Below are 25,367 nucleotides of genomic sequence, written 5' to 3'. Positions count from 1 at the left end.
AAAATGCTGTCTTATTTTCTTCCTGTTCTTTTACTTGAAAGTAGAAAATGACTTTGTACACCTTTTTATAATTTTTTTGTGTTTTTTAGTGGGTGCCAAAGAAGGAGGCCGGGAGCTGTTTGACGACCCATCATACGTGAATGTGGAAAAACCCAGACCTTCTGTAGCAGCTAATGGAAATGCTCACAGAGACGTTTTTGACATGAGTGAGTGTCTCTCGATAGCTCAGCTTAGTTTAAAATGTAATTTCTTAACTTTCTGAGCTCAAATGCACAGTTGTGTGAAATACAGAGGTGCCACAATAAAGCAATTTGCTGTGAAATTATGACACACTGATATGAATTGCTGTAAATGGGATGTGTGGGTTGTAATCAAAACAGAAAAATAACTGGTAATTACTGTGTGCAGAAAATAAAGGTTGTACATTAACAGTGGAAAAAAGCTGTCATTCCAGCAGATTCAAACTAAAAACAGAAGCTTCTGCAAAGAGAAGCCATGAGGAAAGATATGGGACTAAATTTGCATTTTATAAAACATTATTGCCGAGCTTCACAGAGTTTTCCGCATTAAATTTGCATTGTCTGCAGAATTATGATGCAGTTTGGAAGATATTGAAATGTATGTTTTTAATGATTTGCATGTGTTTGTTTTGAGTATTTTTCTGTTGTAGAAAATATGAACAAGTATGAAAGATAATCAATTTTATTTCCAGAAATTATTTCCACAGCTAAAGATTGTACCTGTCGATCCTTCAATCCATCCAACAGTATTCAAACTTGATCATTTGTCCACTGAATTGGTACTCTTAATTCCATTCTCCATTGTGCCAGAACATTCAGGACAGAGAACCCTAATCAAGTACCATGTTGTGTTAATCTATTTACATAGATAGATCTATAGATATAGAATAGAGGAGGAATCTATTTACATAGATAGATCTATAGATATAGAATAGAGGAGGAATCTATTTACATAGATAGATCTATAGATATAGAATAGAGGAGGAAGCAGTTTACCTTGTTGAGGAAAGAAGGTAAAGTGCAGACTGTTACAGTCGCAGCACACTGTACAACTAAATGCGTTACGCAGCTCCGCCCTGCTCTGCTCCTGTCAATAAAAATGGGAAATGTAACAATGCAGCAAATGGTGCAATAAAAACAATAGCAGCAAAAGCTCAATTAAAATATGTTGGGTTTAATTCAGCCTCAGGCCTCTAATTAAAGTTAATTAAAGTTGGATCTGGCTTGGACACAATGCCTATGAGCTCGGCCCAGGTCAGGTAGGATGGAAACCAGAAGGAAGTTATTAGGTTGTGCGTTCAGACCACAGCAAGTGAATCGTTCAAAATTTAAGTGGAGTCATTTAATTTCAATATTGTTCATAGTTACACATTTGTCTGCCTGTCCAACCATTAATTAATTAATTTTTCGATCATTCTCCTGTTTATCCATCAGGTTGATCCTCTATCCAGTTATACGTACAATTTATACATACATTTAAACTTTTATCCATTTGTTTTTCATCCATCTGTTAATTTCTCAGTTCATCCATTCATTTGTTGTTCATCTATTCTTCAAGCTGTCCATCAGTTTGTCTGTCCAACAAACCCTCAATCTGTTTATTCTTTCTACCCATTTCTCTACCTCCCATTGTGTTTATCTTGCATCATGTCCTCTAAACCAGGCTATAATGTTACAATGTGTTTTCATTTGTTATTTTCAAGAACCGCTCGATGATGCCTTGGGAGTTTCTGGACACGCTGGCCCAACATCAGTGGTCGTACCGCCGTCGCTGGTGCAACAGTTGCAGAACGAAATCTGGTTCCACGGTAGCCTGAGTCGAAAAGAGGCGGAGAGACTGTTGACCCGAGACGGAGACTTCCTTGTGCGGGAATCTGGGACCACTCCCGGGCAGTACGTCCTTACGGGACAGCAGGGGGGTCAGCCCAAGCACCTGCTTCTTGTCGACCCAGAGGGAGTGGTAAGTTGGGGGAGTTGAAGAAGCATTACATTTTAGTTGGACATAGTGGTGTTGATGGTAACACATGATGTTTTTCCCCCATTAGGTACGCACAAAAGACCACCGGTTTGGAAGCGTCAGCCACCTAATCAGCTACCACATGGACAACAGACTGCCCATTGTGTCAGCCGGGAGCGAAGTGTTCCTGCAGCAGCCAGTGGAGCGCAGGGCCTGAAGCCACACACGCCAATGAAATACTCCACCAAAAATAGACTCTCACTCCCTCTCCAAATCCACACAGCACACTCCCAAAATCATATGCTTTAATACACACAACACTACTCCCGTGTAGTAGTGCACACAGCACTCCCATGAAACGACACATGACTACAAGCCAAAATAATTAAAACACATCACCTGTTTCTCAGCAAAAAAAAAACAAAAAAAACTTTCTTACTGCTGTTGCCACATCTTCTCCCAATCTGTGACCTGCAGTCTCCTAGAAACCCATTGGACTCACCCACCCACCACAGAGAGGCACTGCTGCATTTTCTGAACCAACTGTGAAGCAGGGAGGAGCCCTTCACCAACATCACAAAAGGGCAGAAAACAGATGCAATTCTTTTTCTTTTTTTTTTTATTCGTTTGAGGAAAAAAACAGAACTGCTAATGAATACAAGGAATTGTTTTCTAAAATGGTTGAACTGTGGAGGAACGTGAACAGACTTGGTTTGAGATGGTTAGTGTCTTTATTTAGGAGGGGAAATATTTCCTCCTCAGAGCATCGCTGGAGCATTTATGTTTGAATAAAAAAAAAACGGGCGGTTTCAGGGACTTGACCGAGTTCAGTTCACCCTTCAAGTCTCACCGGAGAAGTAAACGTGACAAGACGGGCAAATATGCATACACGAATGCGCAGCCCATCTTATGAGGAGCGCTGCCCCACCTTCAGTCACTCCGGTTTGAGGACTTTGGACCTTAGAGGAAAGCCTGTATGCAAAAGCTACGCTAAAGACCATCATATCCTTCATTGTGTTTTGTATATTTTGTTCTGTTATCATGTGTCAAATAACTTACTGGACATGTGGAGTACAGGAAGATCAAAACAGCTGTATCTCCCCAAACCTTTTAAACACACATGCAAATGTATATACACACCTTTACATGCCATACACACTCTCATGTCATGCCAAAGATCATAAACTTGGTTGCTATTTGCAAGACAGAAAAAAAAGAGAAGCCATGACTATTAGCTGTTGTCTCTAGGCATGGGCTGGTATTATATTCTCATGATGTCAAAATCTACTAAACAAATTAGTGACGTGATGTAATTCCCTTTATTTGACACAGAATACCAACAGTTATTGCTGCTGCTGCTAAAATTACACAATATTGGTTGTTACAGTTAAAATGATGTGAAAATATTTATTTTACTACTAAACTGTGATATTTTAAACTGAAGCTACATAATTAGTCAGGTAGATGGCACAGTCAGATACTTTCCAAACATGCAACCGAATTTGTAAAGTGTTGTACCTTTTTTTTTTAAAGTCACCAGCTGACCTGTAATGGGCAGCAACAAGTAAACGGTCAGTGGCATTTTGCTACTCTACTCTCGTCTCATGTAAAAACATTCTGTTCCACTCATGTTTAAAACCTTGGTACACATGAGTACTGGTAACTGGCCCATGCCTAGTTGCATCATATTCATTTCTAAATGGGCTTGTTTTTTAGTGGAGAAATAACTTGAGGTGATTGTGCCTGAATCCTGCGTCAAAGAGGAGATTTTTAAAGTACACTGATGTCAGCCACAGAGGGAAAAAATGGTGCATTTTGAGAAGCATGAAGGTTGATTTTCAATAGCACTGTAGTGTGTGTTTGCATTGACAATCTATGAGTTATAGCGTCAGAGTAAAAGCAAAGGTGAGAAATGCTCAGCAGTCTTTAAATAAGAGCGTTCTGCTTGCAAAAACTAATGCAGTGTATTCTGTCATTGTGTTGTTTAATAAGATGAAATCATCTTTTTAACAAAAAAACAAAACCCTTTTATGAAACAAAGTGGCTCTACATGACTATATATCATTTTTTGAAGCGGTTTCGATCTTCAGTGTGCTATTTTCAAACATACAAGGATTTCAAAAAGGGGGGAAGTTAATGCTGTTGTTTTCTTCTCCCCTCAGTTCATGACACGTTTTATATCTTTTCAATTGTGCCTTGTTTCCTCAATGCAGTCATGTTTTTTCAATGCAGTCACCTTATGTACTTAATTCAGATGTAGTCAACTGCAGGGAATCTCTCAGTTTAGCAAAAACTCTGCAAAAGTAACACCCTGATGACGACAACATGCGGCTCCAGTGATGGCAATCTCCTCTGATGCACATTCCTGCATTCAGCTTCTAGTCACAGATACTTGATGTCACCATTGGGGAGGGGGGCGAGAGGGAGGATATATTTCTTGATCACCTGTAAATAACATTAATTTTAGAGTGATCCGCTTAAATATTGTTTCTATTGTGTATTTAATGACTTATTCAATGAGGAACGCAGTCTGTACAGCATTAAGGTTGTTCATTTTAGAATGTAAGAGAGGTTGAAACCAAAAATTGTTGAAATGTGAGAAGGGACCTTTCAGTCACATGTGATCAAACATGCGCACATACCAGAGTGGCAACTGTTCAGATGAGTCAGAAATAGGAAAACCAGAAAGGAGCTCCGTCGTTACTTTGTGTGTGCATGTTGTGCTGGAATAGATTCAGCTGACCCTCTGTATCATTAGTGAACTGGTCCTGTGCTGTTGTTCATCACAGTTGCCTTTGTTGCATGGAAATATGTTTTAAAAAGATGTTTTGTTGTTCGCGGTAGTAATAGTGTCGTTGATGCTGTTTATGATTTTAAGCCAAAGGTTCTTTTTGAATTGTGTGCAAAGATATTAATTTGTACTTTATATTTTCTTTTCATTCTGTTTTCCTTTATAGGGAAACATGTCTGTTTACACCTGTAACTGAAAATATAGATTGCATATATATCACTCATTTTTGTGGGTTTTAGTTGCATTTTAGCTGATTTTGTTAATTTAGCTCAAATGAATTAACAAAATAAATTTTATCTATCTATTTAAGCTATCTATCTACAGTCCTAGAGTAGATAGGACTGTATTAACCAGTCCTATCTACCAAAGCCTTGTCCAACTCTTTTAGTCTCGTCTTGGTAATCTGACAGATACAAAAGCTCAGAGATTTTTGTCTTTCAGGATCAATCGAGGGAGAACTATCGGGATTGTAATCAGTCCAATCAAAAATTTTGTTTATTCCCTAGTTAATTATGCAAGCAAAATAATGAAGCAAAGATGCTACACAAATTCTGCTTTCCTATTACTAAGAAAATAAAGTGTTATGATGAGGGGATTCACTAGTAAAATTATTGATTGAGATTTGGTATGAAGTATGAACTTAATGTACCAGAACAACCACAAATTAAAAAGGAAAAAGCTTTACTTTAAATGCTTTACTTTAGTCATATGAGGCACTTGTGGAAGTAGCTTGCATTTCTGCTTAAGTGGTTTGCCCACTTTCATCCCTGCTGATGCTCTAGTTTGTTTTTCTGCTACAACGGTTCATTCTGAAAAGGCAGACTTTTGGATATCTGGACTTTCTTAATCTGGATTACTTTACTGATAATAAGCCTCAGACTGGAATGAGACAAAGTTAGACAAATGTAGCATTTTGACAGTAACATAAAAAAGTCCAGATCACTGATTCTGTCAGGCAAAACCTTCTTGATGAGGTTCAAGGTTTGGTCGGTTTCCAAGCTCAGCTCTCAGCAGCATGTGCTCCTGGGACAGGAGTAGGTCCTCACCAAGAGCAAGAGCTAATCACCCAATCAGAGATGGACTTGGAGTAAGGCAGCAATTTTCAATAAAAACAGATTTCGTCATTTCTTTTACACACTTTCACACTGAGACAGCAAATGTATTAAGATTCTGTAGAGTGTGTATCTCACAATTCGGGCTCACATTCAAGATTTAAATAAATCAGTACAGTACTTGAAATTACAACTACTAACGAATTATTTCAAAGAAAACCTTTTGAGCACAAGGTTAAATGCTTCTCTTATTTTGAAGATCACTTGAAGCCCTCTGCCAAAAATAAAGGGTTACCGTATTTTGGGGACACCCGTGGTCCAGTAGGGACATTTTGAAGAACCGAGAGAAAATTTGTTCTTGTGGGTGAAGGGTCAAATCTGAGGTGTTTATGCACTACAATACACTGCTAGAAATGTGTGAAGGTCCAACATATACTGTCCTAAACAAAGGGTACGATGTGGGTGGGGACCTTCTGGAACTCTCCTATTTGTTAGCAGAAGCTGTGACAGTGGGGTGTCCTAAGCAGTTTTTGTGTGGGGATTGAACACAGACGAGTGTGACAAACAAAGCTTTTAAAAAAATCAGCAGATGATTGAAAGGAGAAGAGAAAATCCTGGATGTGAATGGAGGCAGCTGCAATTTGGACAGTAGAGGCTACCAAAAGACTGGCCTGACCTGACCGGCATCCTTCTGCATACACTGTTACTGACGGGTCACCTTTGCCTCTGCATTGATTCTGCTTCCTAAGCCATGCACCCCCAGCGTCCTCTTCCCCAGGCCATGCCTTCGTCCTCCTTAGGGCAGCACCTGCGGGACATGACCATGGGTCTCGGACGGGGCAAGAACTTTCTGGGAGGGAATTTTTCCTATGGTTTCATCCAGTCGGTTAAGGAGTGTCTTTATTTCCTCCTCTGCTGCTGGTGTATAAAGGAGATCCTTGACTGAAGAACCGAAAGAAAGTACAAGCTGCAAACATTTGACGTATTGAACATTTGCTCTGTAGAATGCAGTTTTAGTCTGCATTTCTTTGGAGCATATGAAGAACGTTCTTGGAAAAGCTGTGGTGAGTGATCTCTTGTACAATTGTGCTCTTACCAAGCTAAATTATATACTTTCTTTATATTTAGATCACTAAGCAAACCGTTTTTTCCTGATGACAATATTCCGTTTTTTTTTTTAGTGTCCACAGGATGTCCATTTTGAGGTTTGAGGAATCATTCTTCAATGCTATTTGACTGGGATCAACATTTTAGAGCATCGCTCTGAAGATCCTGGAGTTTTTGGACTGATCTAACCTGCTCTTCCTTGATGTGCCAATAAATAAACAAAATATTTCTACCTTCATATGTTTTTTTCTTTTTGTTTATTTATTATTTGATCGTTAAAAGATGCTGGACGAATGTCTGGAACTTCATGTGGAACAACTAAGTCCCGGTTTGTGTGTCAAAAACATTGTGGTGGTAAGAAGTCTAATATTTCATTTAAAAAAATTTAAAAAATCAGTACAACCCTATACAAGTAAGATACAAATTAAGATTTATCTGTATTTGTCAGGATTAAATATTGAATTCAAATATTTAACACTCAAAATGAAAATATTGTGAGAAACTAATGCTCAATAAGAGACAGGTAATCATTGCAACCCAGAAGTAAAAGTAATATTAATCAACCTAATTTCTTCATACTGACTACTTAAAAATATAACCAAAAGTAACACATAAAATAATGTTAATAGATTCAACAGAAGGCACAGTGCTTTTTTGGGCCTTGTAAAAAATATAAAACTATTATGAACTTCTTGTAGAGTGCCTCTAACATTTTATAGTTTTGCTTTGCCTGATGTTTTACACATTTACTTTACAGCAAAGCTCAGATTGACGGGACAATGTCTGTGAATATCAGTTTGTACGTTTCAAATGTATTCAACTCTGGAGTTTTTGATAAGTCAGTCTTATCCATGAAAATGATTTGATTTAAACTGTTCTATTGTTGATTTGTTTGTATGTTTTGAATTGTTGCATTGTGGAGTGTAAGTAACCCTCTCACCCAATCCTCAAGAGTTGTGCTACTCTGATCAGCTTCCCTGTCCCGACTGAAGTAAAGGCCACAGCGTGATGCTGCTCCCACCTTGTTTCAGTGTAAAGATGGTGTGTTCAAGTTGATGTAGCCTATTTGATTTTGATTTAAGATTGACTGACAAGCACAGCAAAGAAAATCTTGCCTTCCTAAACAGACAAGACCAAGACTTTTTCCGCATGGCTTGTGACAACCGCAATCTGAAATTGTCATTGCTGTCTTCTGCCAATGGCTTTCTTCATATCAACAGATTGTCCCACCTTAGCCATGAATCTCTGCACCTCCTCCAGAGATACCAAGGGTCCTCTTCGCTGCTTTGTAAATTAATTCTCTTTTTGACAGGCCTGTGTGTTAAGGTGCAGAGTGTTGGCAGGTGTTGGGTTGTGTCCTACTCTTTCCATATTTGGATGATCAATAAATTGAACAGTGCTCCATGTTATGCCCAAAGCTTAGGATATTGTTCTGTAACCTAACCCAACAGTTTTATCCCCAACTAAATGCTGACACACTTTTAAAAAACATTTTGAAAAACGTGTAATTTTCATTTCATTTCACAATTATGTGCTCGTTTTTCTTTGCACACCAAATAAATCTTAATCACACATCTTTGGGTTTGCGGTAGTAACGTGACACAGTTTAAAATAAGTTTCACAGCGTCCACACCAATTTGTCAAACAACCTATGAGAGTGTTTTTCGAGGAAAACTGAAACTGGGCTTTCATTGGTTCCGTGGTACGACAAAGGGGCGGGACTAGAACGACCTCAGAGTGTGATTGGTCAAGTGGCGTGTAACTCATTGAGTTCAGACTTCACCTTCAAAGTTCCCAAGTTGGTTAGAAAGAGACCGAATAGCCTGCCGTATCTCTCACATTCTCCCGGGTCTGGAGTAAAGTTCCCCAACACGGTAAGAACAACCTGAATTTGAATGTTTCTTACTCATATTCTGTTGTTTCTTTATTTTAACCTCTAAAGAGCAGTTGTGCATTATTCCTCTTCACACGGCACCGCCTACGTCGTTTCACGTTTTCCTGGTCGCTCGCTTCAAAAGGAAAACTTGTTTGTAATGTTTTGATGTCACCGCATTAGAGGAACAATATGGTTACTTTTGATAGTCATCCAATATATTGAAGGTATACAAGTCTTTGTCACATTCCAAAAAATATCCTCGATTTATATTTATTTATATTTTTTTAGCTTTTATTCAACTTTAGCCATCCTCAGTTGACATTTCCTGTCTCATCCGCACATTCAGACTATTATATTTGCGTATTATGAATGCATATCGTGGCTGCTTTGCATGGGAGCCTCTAAGCACAAGCTCCTTTAGTTTTTGCTTCACTGTTACTCTTAAAGACACATCCTGTTGTGTCGTTTAATCTCTTGACCTTTTTTGGTCATTTATTTTCCCAGGAGAGATCAGATAAGATCCAGTGCTGCGACAGTTTTCGTGTTTGTATGTTTTAGTCAAAGGGAAAAATAAATATATTGTCATCTGTGCACGTTGCATATGATGCACGCAAGGAAAAGTACTGAGTTATGTTTATTTGAAGAAGTAAAGGGACGTCAGACGGAGCTGGAAGTTTACTGAAAAGCAAAAGGAAGGCTCCTTCTGTGCATAGGGAATACATTTGAGTTTTAACTCTTGAAATTCTAGATTAAATATGCATTTTCTCTGAAAAGCATCAAGCTTTATGGTGCATGTAATCCTTTTAAACCTGTCCTTAGACTAGACTGCTGCCTCTCTTGCATTCCCTGTGGCAATCTTCTGCATGCTCCCCCTTCTTTTCTGTCTCTAGTCAATCTCATAGAGGCTAAATTTAGCTGCCATCTATTTAAACCATTCCACTATATGCTCCACAATGCTCCTTGTGGGGCCCGAGGCTAGATCCGGCAGACTTCTCTCGGGAGGAACTGGATTAGGAGACCTAAATTGCGCTGGGAGAAAATTGAATTTGTGTCATTATCTTGCTATTGTGGGCATAAGTGAGGTGTCTCTTCATTTATAGATCACAGTCAGATGACATGGGTTAAAGAAATGACTGCGTAACATAACAATATTCTTCCAGAATGTATTCTGAGCGTTATCTGTTGAAATTATATTCTCTCTGTGTTCTTAAAAATACGGCAGACATTTAAATTGTGCTGCTTAGAGGACATTTATTGAACAAACTAATAACTTTGAAACGAAAGGCGTCTTGAGCCTCTATCTTCAGAATACTGCAGGCCTTAGTTACCCGAGTCTGTGCCAAAACATTTCTCTGCTAGCCAAAAGCCAGGATGCCCACAAGGCCTCCTGTGCTCACAAACTACTAATGAAGAACTGAATTCTCCTAAAGCAATAAGACTTCCTGCACACACACAGACAGACAGGCCCAGTTTCACTAAATGTTTGTAACAGTTTACAGTAGGTTCTATGTTAGTAGAATGGGTGAGGCTGAATAGCAAATGCTGGCATCCAAATCCTATGCTTGTGTAAACAGATGTAAATGTCTTAAAGCTGCAGGCCACACAGGGATTGTCCTACTTGTCGATTATTTTCATTTTGTAGCTCAGCAGTTTGTTTATGAATAATAATACACAAAGAGAGATCTCCTGTAGACTATAATAAATAAACAAAAACTCTGAAGTGATTCCTCTTCAGACAGGCTTTTTGCCCTTTTGAGTTTGATAAATAATCTTTTAATTGGTTTGATTGCTTGCACACACACACTGTTTTCTTAGCTTAACGTTTTGTTGTTAATCCATTCACTCTTACAGATGTGTTTGTGTATTAGGATAACATTGAAAAGTTAATTTACTTCTTTCAGTTCTGCATCAGTGCAGCATGGCATGGAGGCATTGTGGTTCAGCTGAGGTGCTCAGGAAGCCCAGGTTGCTTTGATGCCACCCTTCAGGTCATCTTCATTGTGGGTTCTGGTTCCTCTCATCTTCCTGTTGACGATGCGTCAGAGGTTCTCTGATCTCATATCTAGCTAACTACGTTTCTTTTGCACCTTGTACTATCCTACTTTTCCTTCCAATCAGTTTTTCATTTTCTTCTACAGAAAAGGATGTTTGGGTGTTTTAAGATGCTACAGCTAAGTCAGATGGATGGTAAACCGTGTGTTATGGAAAAAAACAGAATTTCTCATTTAATTTTCAGTAGCTGGATAAGCTACTTTCTGTTTTGGTTCCATTTTTATACAGACCCCTAAGCAGACAGACATTAACACACTTAAGTATTTATTTATTAATCACATTCATTGCAACATTTACATATACTATTGTATGTTATTTGTTTTCTTGGTATCATGCAGCCATACTTGTTGTTAGGATGACACGTCAGCAGTTTTCCCAATAATACTGTGGGCCGGTTGAACCATTAATGTTTTAGTAATGTTTTTTTTCTTTTTTTTAATTGATCTTATGTTCTATTTTCTGAGAACACATGGAAATATGACTTATTTTCTTCATTAATTTACTGTATAAATGCTGAAAAAGATATTGCACTATGTGTAATGTGTGTATACAGTTTCAGTTGAATTACTAATTTGATAATTTCTTGACATTCACATATTAATAAATACTGTATCTAAACAAAAATGAGATCCCAGCTTTACGAAATACCAGGTTATATGTTTGGACTGTTTAGGAAACAGTTCAACAAACATCAGCACTGCCCTTTTTTAAGTTTGGAAATTCTGAGTTACTGATGCCCAGAGAAAATCTAATCATTTCATTGTTGCCCAAAAAGCTTATCAAATGAGAGTTGTGCATTAAATATTCCCTTAACAAATGTCGAGTTGAGTTTTTGTGTGTTTAACTGTTGAGTTTATCTTAACAAAAAAACCACCTGAGCGTCTCTCACCTTTTGAGCTGGAAATCACTTCATCAAATGTTCTGTTGTAGAGAGAACAGAATTGCTCGTCATGTTCAAAGTGGAGGGAAAAGGTCAAATGAGAAGCTACAATCATTTTCACAGCAGGTGTAATGATCCAGTGGGACAAAAACACCCACTCTGACTCTGTACAATTTAGCATGATGACTTACTGTAGAGAAAAATGATCTCATATTTTAATGAATGGGATTCATATTTACCTAAAGAATCAGAAGAAATGGACTTTTGCATTATTAGCATTTCAGCAAAGGGAGCTATTTAAAAGCTCCCTTTGTGGAGATGTATTTGCTCAGCCTTTAAGTGGACTCAGAACTACATACTTTTTTTATTTCTTTTTTGTTTTTTAGTAAAAACTTTTATGTTTTCCAAGGACACACATTTGTGCCGAGACTGGCCAAACTCTTATTTCCAGCTTATTTTTCTTCGTCACTCCTGTAAAAGTGAAACGGAAAAAAAAAAAAACACCCGGTTATTATTAATGTCACAGCTGCCATATAACTCTTGACCAGAGGTATGCAATCTCAAGGTTACCATCAGGCTGTTTTGAAAGGATTTTCTTTCTGTAGAGGAGAGCTAATAAAACTTTTGACATTATTATTATTTTTTTATATATCAAGGTTCCTGTACTGGCTTGGAAAAAAATATTTCACTGTTTTACAGATCTAAATAAGGATGGAAGAATAAAATGAAAAACACTTGTATTTCCATGTTTTATTGTCTTTTCATATCATTGAAACATCTGAATATTTATTGTTACATATTTTTTGTCATAATTGTGTCTGCCTATCCATCATTTCTTCTGTCCATCAAATCTACTGTCCATCCATCTATCCATTATTATTCATTTTCCTTCAACTGGCTTGAATTTGTAGGTTTTTAGACAGAGACGAATAAAACGGATCTGGAAAGGTATAAAATTTGAATGTGTTGGAAATCATGTCTCACTATGGTTTTGTCCGTAACTAGAGTGGGCCAGCTTTTTCTTGTACCTACAAGTGGAGGGAGAAAGGCTGAACTCCTGACACAGACACTATTAACAGAAGAGCACAGGCTTTCCTCACTCTCCACTCACTACATTTCGTGGAACTATTACTAATCACGACATTTGTTTTCAATGCTGGTGTTGTGTTGCAGGAGACAGGTGAAGCCTCTGGGGGGGCCATGTCTGGGGGCGGTGCTGCCAACAACAGTTGGACCATCCTCACATCTGAGGTATGATCACTTTGAAATGTTAAGCAGCCATGCCTGACCTTATTAAACACGTCTCTGAAAAAAGAGAGCTTTGTCCCAGTTTTTCTCTTTCAGGTCACCTGAATATGAATTAGGTTTGTGTCATAATGTTTGTAAAACATTTTTAATGTGAAAGTTGTAAAAAAAAAAAAAAGAGGGACATTCTGTGTTATTAATTATGTCAATAAAAGGTTATTTAGTATCGATAAAAATCGTTTCTGAATATTAAATTCAACTTTTAACATAGCAATTTTTTGGTAGGTCTTTAATCAAGTGGTAATGACTCTGCCTCCGTCATCATAGGAGACAGTTGCTGAAACCCTGAGGCCCCTTGCAGAGGGAACAAAGCAGCATGAAGAAAGCCACACATCTGCCACAGGTCTGGTTACAGTATGCTTCATTTATGTGACCATTTTTTTTAATGTCCCACAGAAACGTTAATAGGTTTCTGAGGTGTACAATATATTGGTGAAATGTCAGGTTTTGTGATCAACAAATTAACTGACCCCTCCCTTCCTCTCATAGAAATCTGAATACAATCTGAAAAGTAGACCCTAATAAGTCCAGTCAAATTTTTTCTCAATCAGGCTGCTTGAGCTCATTCCAGTTATTAGAGAATCTGATTAACCTGGAATAGTTTTTCTGTCATTACTCTCTAGAAGATGAAGTGATGGAGATATATATAAACTTTAAAAAATAAACCCTGTGTTTTTCTCATTTCTAGAGAATTATAAACGTGACTAAAGAAAAGGTTTGAACACCCCAAAACGTTTAACCTTTTAACCCTAACTCTCCCTCCCCATAAAATCCTTTGTTTCTTCCTTTGTCTAAAATCGCTTCACTAAGACACTTCTAGTAGCCATTTACCAATCTCAGAGGACAGTGTGTCCAGCAGCAGGCTGCGCATTTTCTTGCAAATGCGCAGCCTGGTTTTAGTAACCCTGCAGCGTCTTGTGAGATCAGGATTTGGGTTTTTAATGTGCCCAAGACTTTCTTACTTTTTAATTTTCAGTAGATTTGTGTTGATTTCATTGGTATGTGTTGGGTCATTGTCATGCTGCAGGGTCCAGTTCTACTTCAGGGTTAATATTTTTACTAGGGTGACCAAACGTCCGTATTTCCCGGGACATGTCCGTATTTCACGTCCTGTCCCGGGCGTCCCGGGTTTTTTTTAGAAAGTGAGGAAATGTCCTGTTTTTTTAAATTTCCTTCATTGGACCATTCAATTTACAGGCACTAGGGCACTGCGCACGACGCTGCGTGTCACGTAATCCCTGAGCCGCGACAGTGCGGGCAGCCCTGTTCTTAATCAGAAGATAGATAGCGTGGCTATCAGTACGCCAACAACAAAGCGCAAATGTATGGAGTTTCCCCGCTTTTAGAGTGCGCCCAAAGTAAAATATGGTCACCCTATTTTTACAGATGTGCTGAGATTTTCCTCAGGCAGCTCTGACGATAAGTATAATTTATAATGGATTCTGTGATGATGAGCTGGCATAGTTCTGGTGCAGCAAAGCATTCCCAAACAACGATACTTCAAATAGTATCTGGTTCTCTTTCTTTAGTTAGTTTTAGTTCATGTCCAAATAAGTCTTTTGTTTCAGTGTCTAATTAGCTATACACTTAGGTGTCCATGAAGAACTTCTAAGGTTTTGGAAGACATTTTTTCAGCATGTTTCAGTCATTTTACAGAGCAAAGTTTTGTGGGTGTTTTGTCTTTGAGATGTTGGCTGCAGTTTCTGGTGTCCTCCACTTATAGACTTTTTTCTTTAATGAGCTTTTCTTCCGAAGGCCTCAGGCAACTCTTTCACTCGTGTTATTCTCTCTCACTTTAACAGTTCAAATATCCTTTTTTTTTATGAAGAGGTAAAATTTGCATATGACTAACTCAGGATAAGGTGTTGGACACAAACATCATTGTTTTTCTCAATGAAACACAGCCTGCTTATTTACCTGATATGAATTTTTAACATAACAAACTGTCACTTCAAAAAACTTGCGTAACCATTAATTTGCTTCAAAGAAATTACATTTTAGTGTAATCGGTTAAATAAAATTACTTAATAATTTGTAACTTAATTTCAACAGAAAAAGTTGATGAAACTACTTAATCTCGGCTCCATTGAGAGATGTACAAAACTTGTTCACCCATAAACCTGCATCAGCTAAATCATGTTCCTAACAATAATGAGATTGATGAGGTGATGGAGAAAGAGACTACTGCTTCAGGTCATTGTAAACACAACATTGTTCTGCAATCGTTTAGTTGAGGGCTCTGTTTTATTTTATTGCCTCAGTCTGTTTACATAAATACATTTCCCACTCTTTAATGATGATAAAGACCAGTCAAACTTTATACTATTTGAGCATCAGTTTCCTCTGTTAATAAAACTAAACCCATATCCACAATCATTTTGGCCAAAGGTGCTTGAGGTGCTAAAGTTTTACAACAGTCTGAATGGTTCCCTTTCAAGAACTGACTGTTAGAAAATGTTGAAGTGCTTCTTTAAATGCTTCCTCTCCTCTGTGTTTTTGATGAACCAGGACCTGGAGAGAAAAATCAGCCTCCAAATAGCGCCGAGTCTGCAGAAGAAAGGCTCCCAGAGGAGGGTTACCTAGTAAGACACCATAACTCATAACACCGCATTATCTTTCAGTACTGTGTGCAATAATGCATGGCTTTATTTCTATGCATTTCTAACTAGCCAGTAATCATCTTCTGATTCTTGCTATTTAGTAATATTCCTGTTTAGAGGGTCACTTATTTTTATTTTGTTCACTAAACACTGACTCAAGAGTTTTGAACTTTTTAAAAACAATCATTCTTTTCTCTAGGTTTCTGAAGATCAAAATGCAGATTCCAACTCAAATCCTCCATCTGTGGATGCCTCTGGCACCTTGGACCATGGTAACATTGAGAGCAAAACTGAGGGACTGACGAGGTCTTCCCCTGACCCGGATTCGTCCTCTGACTCCTACACCCTCCTGACGCCTTCCCTAGATGGGCCCCCAGACTCACTGCTCAGCACAGAGACTCTTGGAGGTGCAGAGTTTTCACCCGCAGAAGAGGAACTTCGACAAGAAGAAACGCTTCATCTGCAAAATAAAGAGGAGCCACACCAAGAGGGACAGCAGTCCGGTAAGATAATGGCAGTTATCCACCACAGTTATTTGCAACTGCCTGTTTATATTAAATTTCTGCTAGAATGCTCCAACCTCTTGACAAATCAAGCTTTGACTACCTGTTTCATTTTATTTATTTATTTATTTTTTATTCAAATTTTTATCTTTCAAATAATACATAATGCCAGGAACTCTTACAAGGTTCCTGGAGTCTTTGAAGGGGAAAAACAGGCCCACAGCACTACAGATCCTAGTTCATACTCAACAGCAAGAATTGCTTTTACTACTTCCAAGTACTTCCAGCCGAATAATTTCCCATGTCCTAAAGAACGAATCCCAAACTTCTTTCTTGAAAATGACCATGAGTTCATTGTCCTCCAGTGACCTCTACAGTCACATGATCTCAGTCTAAGGGAGAACGTTTGGATGTGGTAAAGCAGGAAATTCACATCATAGATGTTCAGCTGACAAATCTACTGCAGCTGTGTGATGCCATCATGTCAGTATGAAACAAAATATCTGACTAATGTTTCCAACATCTTGTTGAGTCCATGTCACAAAGAATGAAAGCAGTTCTGATGGTAAAAGCGGGAGCAACCCTTTCGACAAGGCGTACCTAATATTACAGTGGCTGTTTGTATGACATTTATATCAAAGTTGAGTTTAAGCATCTAAAGATTGTGTAGTTTGTAGTAAAGCACAGAAACGTCATTTAATAGGTGTCTAAATTTAGCCTCCTTAAAGATTCCTTTCTGTTGTCTGTTTAGGAATTGGTGAAAGGACAGAGGAGGGAGAGTCAGTGGAGAGGAGGAGAAAGTCTCTCCTGGAGCAGATTGGAAGAAAAGAAGAGGAGGAGGAAGAAGAAGTGGAAGAAGAATTTCAGGTGCCACAGCGAGAGAATGACGGCGTGTTCTCTCTTAACAAATGCATCCTGGCTGCTCTCATTCTGTTGGGGCTCGGCACCGTCTTTTTCTCTGGTGAGCATCATCTGTGAACCTGTTGCTATGGTATTTTAGACTTGTGTTTATGTCAGAAGCAATGACTAACGAGACTAAAGGAGGCTCTGAGACTGAGGTGTATTATGCCTGCAGGTGTCTTCATGGACTTCGATGAGGGTAGGTTGTTTTAGTCCTATTGTGTTTGCATCTAAGTAAAATAATTCAGCTTTTCTTGGCCACAACATGTTTGTGAACATGCACGCAGAATTAAAGGACTTTGCATGGGATGCTTTTTAAAATTCACTTTAAAAGTCCGTTTTGCTTTTGGAAGAGGGATGTTTGTTTTATACTGACATTGATATTAAAATTATGCATAAATTAACCACACTGAATTGTAAAGGATCCCGGGCCCTTCACATCATGCTTATTGTCACTGGCAAAAGGACTTTAAAAATCGTATACACTTTCAGGTAAAATAGAAAAAGATGTATATGTGAAGACTTGGTATACAGAAAAACAAGATTTGCACATTTGTATCCAGAAATCTGCAGACTGCCCTCTTTTCGCCATTTTAGAAAACTTGATGTTGGATTGGTAACTTGGGGTTGAGGGGTTATTACTTGTGCAAGTTGGCTTGTTTGCTAAAAATACGATGCTGATTTGAAAGCAATCATCCACACTGACCTGACACTTTCCATAATCATTTGCAGAAAGTGACTATACAACAAGGGAACTGAAGGATACAGAGGCACCAGGGAAACAGGTCAGACTGATGTTCTCCTTCTCTGTTTTTATTGGCGTCACTTTTAATCGCTTTTATCCATTATCAACAACATACTACATGCATTCTGTAACATCATGAAAGTCATAAATAATGACTTTTAAAAACACTAGCATTTTCTGTGCTGTGCTTGTTGGAAGACCAACATGGGCAGCTTTGAATAGCAGCAGTTCACCTCAAACTTCTGCTTCCTTAGAAATGTTTTCGGTATGACAAGGCATTTTGAATTCAGACTGTTTTTCTCTGTTTGCAATTTGTTGACAGGAGTGGCTTAGTCCCGAAGTAGCTCCAGGTTTAGATCACAACAGCCCCCAGCTCCTGAATAAGTTAGCTGAAGGGAACCAGCAGATTTCTGCACTACAAGCTCAGCTTCAGGTGTGACTCCATTCTGTCCAGTGCTTCATTTCTCCTTAGTTCATTTTATTTATATATGTGTAAAACAAATGTGTGTCTTTGCGTAAATGTGTCAGCGAGTGCATAACATGCTCATGGGAGCTTCTTTACCTTTCCTTTTTTTTCCTTCCAACCAGGCACAGAAAGAGGAGCTAAAAGTAGCCAAGGAGCAGGCAGCAGAGGGAGAGGAGCAGCGGCTGCTCTGGGAGGAGGTGGAGAAGGAAAACAGTAGGTTGAAGACAGAGATTGCATCTCTCCCTGTCCTTCAGAAAGAGAACGACAGGATGAAGAAAGAGCTGGAGTCTGTCCCGGTCCTACAGAAAGAGCTAGAAACCCTGAGATCCACTGTGACAAACTTAAAACTCTCCCCAGGTACAAGAGTTAGGAGGCGAAGGGGATTAGTTACTAAAAACAGGAAGGGAAAGCAAAGCAAGTTTATTCTTTCTTTTACTTTTGTTGCAGACATTGTGTTGCTTTATTGACTTTTGTATCTCTTCCAGCAACCAGTGATGCTGATCAAGCCAGCATGAAGCACTCTACATCACCACCTAGTGACCAAACAGAAGATGGCAGGCAGGATTCAGCTGGACCACCTGGAAAACAGCCATGGAAGACTTGGGGAGATCAGAGGCAGAAGAAAGATCCAAATAAGGTTAAATATGAAATAAATGACAAAAAACAGCAGAAGGGGAAAGATAAGTCTGTTAGGAAGGAAGGAGATGGAGAAAGGGGAGACAAAATGGAGTGGAAGAAGGGAAAACATGAACATGGGAAGCTTGAGAATGACAAAGATAAGCCAGGTAAGAAAAAGAGGCAAAGTGATGAGGCAAGTCCTTGGAAGCAGAAAGAGTTAAAGAAAGAGAAGGGAGGAAGAGGAGATGATGGTAGACAGTTGGAGGACAAGGAAGGTAGGAAAGAGTTGAAGGAAGACAGAGAAAGGAAAAAGGGAAACTTTGAGAAAGTACATGAACAGAAAGAATGGAAAGGTAAAGAGAAAGACGAGTGGCGAGGAGGGAAGAATCGCAATCAGAAGCTGAAAGGAGAGATGGAGTGGAAGAAAGGGAAACATGGAGGCAAAGAAAAGCAGGAGAGAAAAGATTGGAAGGAGAAAGGAGATAAGAAAGACCCTGAGTGGAAAGATAAAATTGGTAAGGAAGGGAAAGGAAAGGGTGAGAGGAAGCAGTGGGACAATAGCAAAAGTCAGGGTAAAGAAAGGACAGGGACAGATGAGAGGAAACAGTGGAATGAGTATGAGAGGAAGAGCAAAAACGGGAAAGAAGAGAAGAAATTCAGGAGGAAGGATGAGACTTCGGAACAGTTTAAGATCAAAGAGATGAAACTGAAAGAGAAAAAGCATAATGTAGACTGGGAAAAAGACCAGTCACACTCCCTGAAAAAGAGAAACAACGAACATGAATTTCCAGGTAACCATGGCCACAAAGAAGAGCACTTGTATGGTGAGCGAAAGCCCCATCACACCCACCCCAAACCTGCCGTAGGACAACCAGAATACTGGTTCCAACAGAGACAACGCCTCCAACACGACCTCAAACCACTGCAGCAGTGCGACACGCTGGAAACCTGCGCCCAGGCGGAGGGGCTCCTCCCCGTCTCGTTATCAGAGTTCGACTCTGTACTGCAAACCTATCTAACCAAGATAGAGGAGGCCGGAGTAGATGGATCCAAAACATCAGAGCTCAGAAAGATCGCCTTGGAGTTTTTCAAGGATGGGATGTTTGTGCACAACCAGAGGAGCTTCCAGGACTTTGTGGATGATCTGTCGGATATTTTGGAAGACATGGTGGAGGATGGTGATGAGGAAGATAGTGACCTGGAGGATGAAATGGAAGGGTTTGAAAAGGAAGTCCTGAAAATGTTTTCACTTCCAGGAGGCAGGGAGAAGGAGAAGAGGATTAAAGGTGAATGGAGGAAGGAGAACAGACAAGAACGTGGCTGAGTATGATTTGATAGGCTGGAGGACACACTTTCTTTAGGACCACAATTACTTCAATGTGTTTATCAGGCAGTCAACCAACCCTTCTTTGTGCCACTACCATCTGTTAATACATTTCAGTAAATTTTAAAATTTTACTCTTGCTCATATATTCACTGTGTCACACAGGCTGGCCAAGCTTACAAGTTCTAATGATTTTAACGTCTACAGGCTGATATTTTTTTGCTTATTCTGCTTTCCAAATAGCTCAGGCCACACCTGTTTGGATGGAGAACATCTGTTAACATCAATTTCCAATTCCCAAACAATTGGATTCTCAATTGGATATAAACATTTTTTAAGATGCTCTGCTCTAAGTCAATTCTTGTAGATCCAGCTGTACATTTTAGGGTCATTCTGCTGGAAGGTGAACCTCCATCTGCTGCCTTTAAATAGATTTTTTTTTCCCCAGAATTGCATTGCATCTCTTTCCCCATCAACTCAGTTTTCTTTCCCTGCTGAATCAGGCAGCCCCACACCATGAAACTGCCACCACCAATTGTGTTCATGGTGTTTTCAGTTTTTCACTTAGAATTTTGCATGTAGGTCAAAAGTTATGTTTTGGTTTCATCTTAACAGGGCCCCACATCTTTGCTGTGTCCTCTACATGGCTTTTTGTAATGTGTACGTACACTGAACTTAATGTTTACTTTGAAACATTGCTCTTTTCATTCAGTAACGTCTTTAAAATCAAAAGCTGGGTCCAGGTTTTTGTATCGAGATACTTCAGATTATGTAAACATTCACTGGTGTTCAAATATCCTGTTTAGTAATGTTGAAACTTAAACCTGCTGGAGCAGTTTGGATGTTTTGAACTTAGTTTCTAGAATTTAATATTTTTTTTATTATTATTTAAACACTTCCTGCTTACACGGCACTGTGCTCTGTTAATGTTTACTAAAGCTCCACTTATTGGAGATACAGGTTGTCATATTTATTCATCACTGTTTTGTGGGTTACTAAACCATTAATATTAAAGCAGGCTTCAACATGGGTTATTTAAGAAAGCTGGATAATTTATGTTTGAGAATTTGGCATTAATTTGTATTGTTTGTAAATGTTGCATCCAACATGTTTTGTCTAGAAACGTATTTAATTGTATTCTTACAACAGGCACTGTGTGGAAAACAAATGTTGGGCACTTAAGTATGGGCATGTTCAGCAAGTTTGCTTGTTTTTTATGTCTTTAATTTAAATAGGTTGTCACTTTAAAATTTTTGTTAATTTCTGTATGTTTGCACACTCTCTCATTGTGGTTCTTTTGTCATGTGGAGAGTTTGAGTTCAGATGTTTCTTGTTGCTTCTGTAACTTCAAAGAAAATAAACTGTTTTTTTGTGATCTTTGGGTTTTAACTCATCAGTTAAAATATTTTCTCTACGGAACAATAAATACAACCAACCAAAAATGTGTTTGAAATTTTAGGTCCCAATAAGTGAAGAATGTGCTCATTAGTTTTGATAATTGTGGAGGGAAGTCTAAAAATCTTGATGATGAATTTTCTGCCTTTTGAGATCTGTTAAAATCAACCTTGCTTTCATAAGCTTTGCCATTTAATTTTCCTCTATAAAAGTGATATGTAAATCAGCTCCCTATGTGATCCATAAGCATAAGGTTTGAACTTCCCCCAAAATATTCATTTAAATTGATCAATTGTGACTTTTAGTAAATAAACCTTCCCTTATCTTTTTGACCCTTCAAAAATTCCTGACTCAACTTTCTTGCTGTACACAGAAGATTGCAGTCATCCTCCTCACATTAACTTTGGCCAAGGTGAGATCTTAATCTTACACTCAGAGGGGCCAGTGCTTTCTCTACTGCTGCTGCTCAATTGTGGAATAATCTACATCTGAACACTAGAGAGACTGCTTGACCGTCTGCTTTTTAGTTGGTGATATGTAGTTTGACCTTGTTCATTTGAACTGATTGCATTGTTTAATCTTTCTTATTCCTTTGTCTTCTGATATTTTTGTGTTTTTACAGTTTGTTGCCTTGTGCAGCACTTTGATTCAGCTGCCATAGTTTTAAAGCGCTTCATAAGTAAAGTTGGTCTGACAGTCTGAGTGGACTGGAGGATAGCAGTTTGGAGAAGGGGTGGCCTTTGTGTTTCAGAACCGAGGCATTTCTCCACAGACACATGGGTTAAAAAGGATTTTCGGGTCAGATGGAGGAAACATTGAGAGTTCTTGCTAACCAGTCTGATGTTTCTACCTCTTAAGCTTTTAGGATTTTCCTGCATTTACCAGTTACTTTTCCACCACATTAGCTAGAGCGTTATCTATTTGTCTTGCCTGACCAGAGCACCTTCTAGTTTGTCAAAAACTGGAAGCTGAACTTCAAATGGCTTCCTGCTGCTCTTCCATCAAGTCCAGATTTGTAGAGTGTGTGGAAAAATTATAACTTGGCTGCCACATTTAACATTACTGTAGAAAATGTTTTACAAGTTTCAGTCATATCTGGTCCATATGTTGTTGATGTTTGGTTAAACTTTCTGTCAAGGATGTTCATTTTGTTCCTACTTCATTTTAAGCAATGGATATTAAGATGTCCGAGAAAATACTCGGGTGGAATAAGAAACTGATTGAGTAGGTGAAAGAAACCAGACAGACTGCATGTTAAGTCAGGACCTTTCCAGCCTGTTGATCATTGCATTTGTTTGAGATGAGGAAAATGTTGCCTGTAGTAAATATGTAGCTTTCATTATGAAACACAAAGAGGTTAAATATTTCTGAAGAAATAGAACCAGTAGTGGGATAGTTGCCTGTGATAGTTGCCTGTGTTGCCTTGCAGCTTTTTAGCCTGTGGTTCAAATGTCAGCGGTGAACTTCTTGTGTTCTGCTCCAGTTACTTTGGTTTCCACTCACATATTAACAACACATGTGTCAGGTTAATTATTAATTTCCCATTGTGTATGAATGAGCAGCCTTTTGTCTCTGTGATGGAATATCCATCGGTCCAGGAAGTCGTCCTATCTCTGTCCTGGTTGAACTTTTAGAAACCTACAGTTTATTTGCAAAAGCATGCACACCCTTTGTAGTTCTTTTTCTATTTTGTCAGATTCCAACCAAATACCAGTAGTGGTATTTTATGCTCAGGAGCAGCACAAAATAGCGTGTAATTGCATAGTAAAGGGGAGAAGATACATGATTTTTCCCACCTACAAATATGATCAGATTTGTGTACATTTGTAAACTGCCTTTGAGTCAGTATAGAGGCACATTACCGTGCAATAGTATATTTCTCTTTGCACATGGAGACAGATTTTTATCATTAATTTTTGCAAAAGGGTTCAGACTTAGACTCAAGCCTTTTGCAGCCTCCAAAAAGTCTTCCAGGATTGTGAGTATTTAGTCCTTCCATCTTCCCATCAACTGACCAGCTTAGTTGTTCCTCTTTGTAAAAAAAAGAACATATTCACAGCATGATACTGCTGACACCATTCAAGGTGTGTTCAGGTTGATATATAGACAGTATATTAGAGTTAGTCAGCTTCTTTCACATGGTTATTGTGGCCCTGACATGGCTTGCTGGAAGTTGAAACAGTGAGTCAGTAGGTTTGCAGTTGTGTGATAGATTGAACACAGCTCTTCGGGATGTTTAAAGTCTGAGATATTTTATATCTTTACCCTGCTTCAAACTTCTCCAAAACGTTCTCCCTGCTCGGTCCCTCGGTTTTCATGATGCAGCTGATTCACTAATGTTCTCTTACGTTTACAGTAAATACATTTTAGCTTTTAGATGAAAAATACGGGAAATGTTTAAGGGATATGAATACCTTTGCAATGTACTGTTACTTTTTTTTTTTTTAAAGAACTCTAAATTCAGCCCCAGCTGGAAAATATTAATAACAAAGCAGCTCTCATGTTTGCCCAGTGGAAATATCTTGATAAACCATTTAGTTTTGTTAGCTACTGCTTTCCTCTTCCTCTACAGCAGCTATGGGAATGTAACGAGGGCCGTACGCTGCTATTTTAGGTAAAAAGTGATATAGATGTGCATGTCTGTGTAACAGCCATTCCACTGAGCTTTGAAAGCGATGTTTGGGGATATGTGGATGACAAAGCCAATGTGCTTGTTAGGACAAAGTTGCTTCCCTAATATGCCAGTTGTGCACATCCTCTTTTCTAAGGTGAAACCCAAGTGCCTCATTCTCAACAGTTTCTGGAGCCCAGACTATGTGATCATCAGTGATAAACTGCTTCTGGTTTGCTCTGCTGCATTCTGCTCACAGTTTTGTGGACATAAAAAGAAACTTGTTTTGCTTTAACTGTGTGAGTTCTCTTAAAAACTACCCTATGTGCTTGCACACATTTTTGCTCATTTAACTTTTGTATTTCAATGCTTATTTACGGCCTGCTTGTAGAATAAATATTGGTGTAGATTTCCAGTCATCCTAGACATAAAATCCTAAATGTTTAAGTAGAAGGAAACTAGAGTTCTCCTGTTGCTTAAAGATATTCTACTTTCTGTCCAACCAGCTTTTGAAAGAATCAGAATTATAAGTTGCGATCAGAATTTAATAGGGACTTCAGGACGTTAAGGTCATTAATAAAACCATTATAAGGACCCATTATTCACTACACCTACACACTTTTCAAACTCTGATTTTTGTGACAGTAAATTTACTCGACTACCACCAAAATGACTGCAGATGGCTAAATTGTGACAATATCAGAAATTTAAAGGACTATAAATAAAGAATAACATTTAAATTCACAATCAAAATAAGGATAGATAGAAAAAAGAGGCATGGACTTCAAGTGAGGCACCATTGCTCTCACAATAAAACTGAGGAAGGACTTGTTACTAAGATCTGACGTGAGACTGTAGCGCCACCTCTCTGTGGAAGCCAAATTTGGACCTCAGCAGATGCAGTGCTGCACACACTCTGATGCTGACGAAGAGAAATATCTTGTCGCTCTCAGATCACTCTTGAGCCTCTCCTAGCTGGCCTTTAAATGTCCTCGTTTGGACTGAGAACCGAACTGTTAGCGGTGCAAAAGGAAATCTTGTTGGATAAGTAGGTTTTATCTACACCTTAGGTGTGTAAAAAGAAAAAGAAAGAAAGTTGCAGGAACTCTAAAGGAGATTTGGCAGAAGAAAACAAAAAGTAATGAATAAAAACTCACAATCAAAT

General features: G+C 38.6%; 3 protein-coding genes across 8 annotated transcripts in view; all 3 read left to right on the top strand.

Moving 5' to 3' along the window:
* Positions 1-5,072, top strand: part of shc1 (SHC adaptor protein 1) — a 32,824-nt gene extending 27,752 nt beyond the window's left edge. For all 3 annotated transcript variants that reach the window (XM_023330456.1, XM_014472537.2, XM_005809126.2), the window contains 3 exons: positions 90-206; positions 1,724-1,980; positions 2,066-5,072. In XM_023330456.1, coding sequence (XP_023186224.1) covers positions 90-206; positions 1,724-1,980; positions 2,066-2,194 — 503 coding nt within the window. In that variant the 3' untranslated portion in view covers positions 2,195-5,072. The remainder of the gene's footprint in view (positions 1-89; positions 207-1,723; positions 1,981-2,065) is intronic.
* A 1,255-nt stretch (positions 5,073-6,327) lies between these two features.
* Positions 6,328-7,165, top strand: lenep (lens epithelial protein). The gene is made up of 2 exons (XM_014472547.2): positions 6,328-6,884; positions 7,002-7,165. The coding sequence occupies exon 1, from the start codon at positions 6,572-6,574 to the stop codon at positions 6,764-6,766; it is 195 nt and encodes a 64-aa protein (XP_014328033.1). The 5' UTR covers positions 6,328-6,571; the 3' UTR covers positions 6,767-6,884; positions 7,002-7,165.
* A 1,538-nt stretch (positions 7,166-8,703) lies between these two features.
* On the top strand, positions 8,704-21,573 carry pbxip1 (PBX homeobox interacting protein 1). 4 transcript variants are annotated; one of them, XM_023331348.1, is made up of 12 exons: positions 8,704-8,801; positions 12,909-12,986; positions 13,308-13,383; positions 15,549-15,622; positions 15,840-15,912; positions 16,006-16,143; positions 16,895-17,104; positions 17,219-17,242; positions 17,776-17,828; positions 18,111-18,221; positions 18,377-18,611; positions 18,740-21,573. In XM_023331348.1, the coding sequence occupies exons 2-12, from the start codon at positions 12,936-12,938 to the stop codon at positions 20,194-20,196; spliced, it is 2,502 nt and encodes an 833-aa protein (XP_023187116.1). In that variant the 5' UTR covers positions 8,704-8,801; positions 12,909-12,935; the 3' UTR covers positions 20,197-21,573. The 4 variants fall into 4 exon arrangements, with proteins under 4 accessions (XP_023187116.1, XP_023187117.1, XP_005809182.1 ...); XM_023331349.1 differs by having other exon boundaries at positions 15,840-16,143; positions 18,377-18,467; XM_005809125.3 differs by having other exon boundaries at positions 15,840-16,143.
* Positions 21,574-25,367: the final 3,794 nt, after the last annotated feature.

This window comes from Xiphophorus maculatus, chromosome 3 (assembly GCF_002775205.1).
Source record: "Xiphophorus maculatus strain JP 163 A chromosome 3, X_maculatus-5.0-male, whole genome shotgun sequence".
Lineage (NCBI taxonomy): Eukaryota > Metazoa > Chordata > Actinopteri > Cyprinodontiformes > Poeciliidae > Xiphophorus > Xiphophorus maculatus.
The sequence above is the reverse complement of the archived record's forward strand: the minus strand, read 5'-3'. Positions and strand labels throughout refer to the sequence as shown.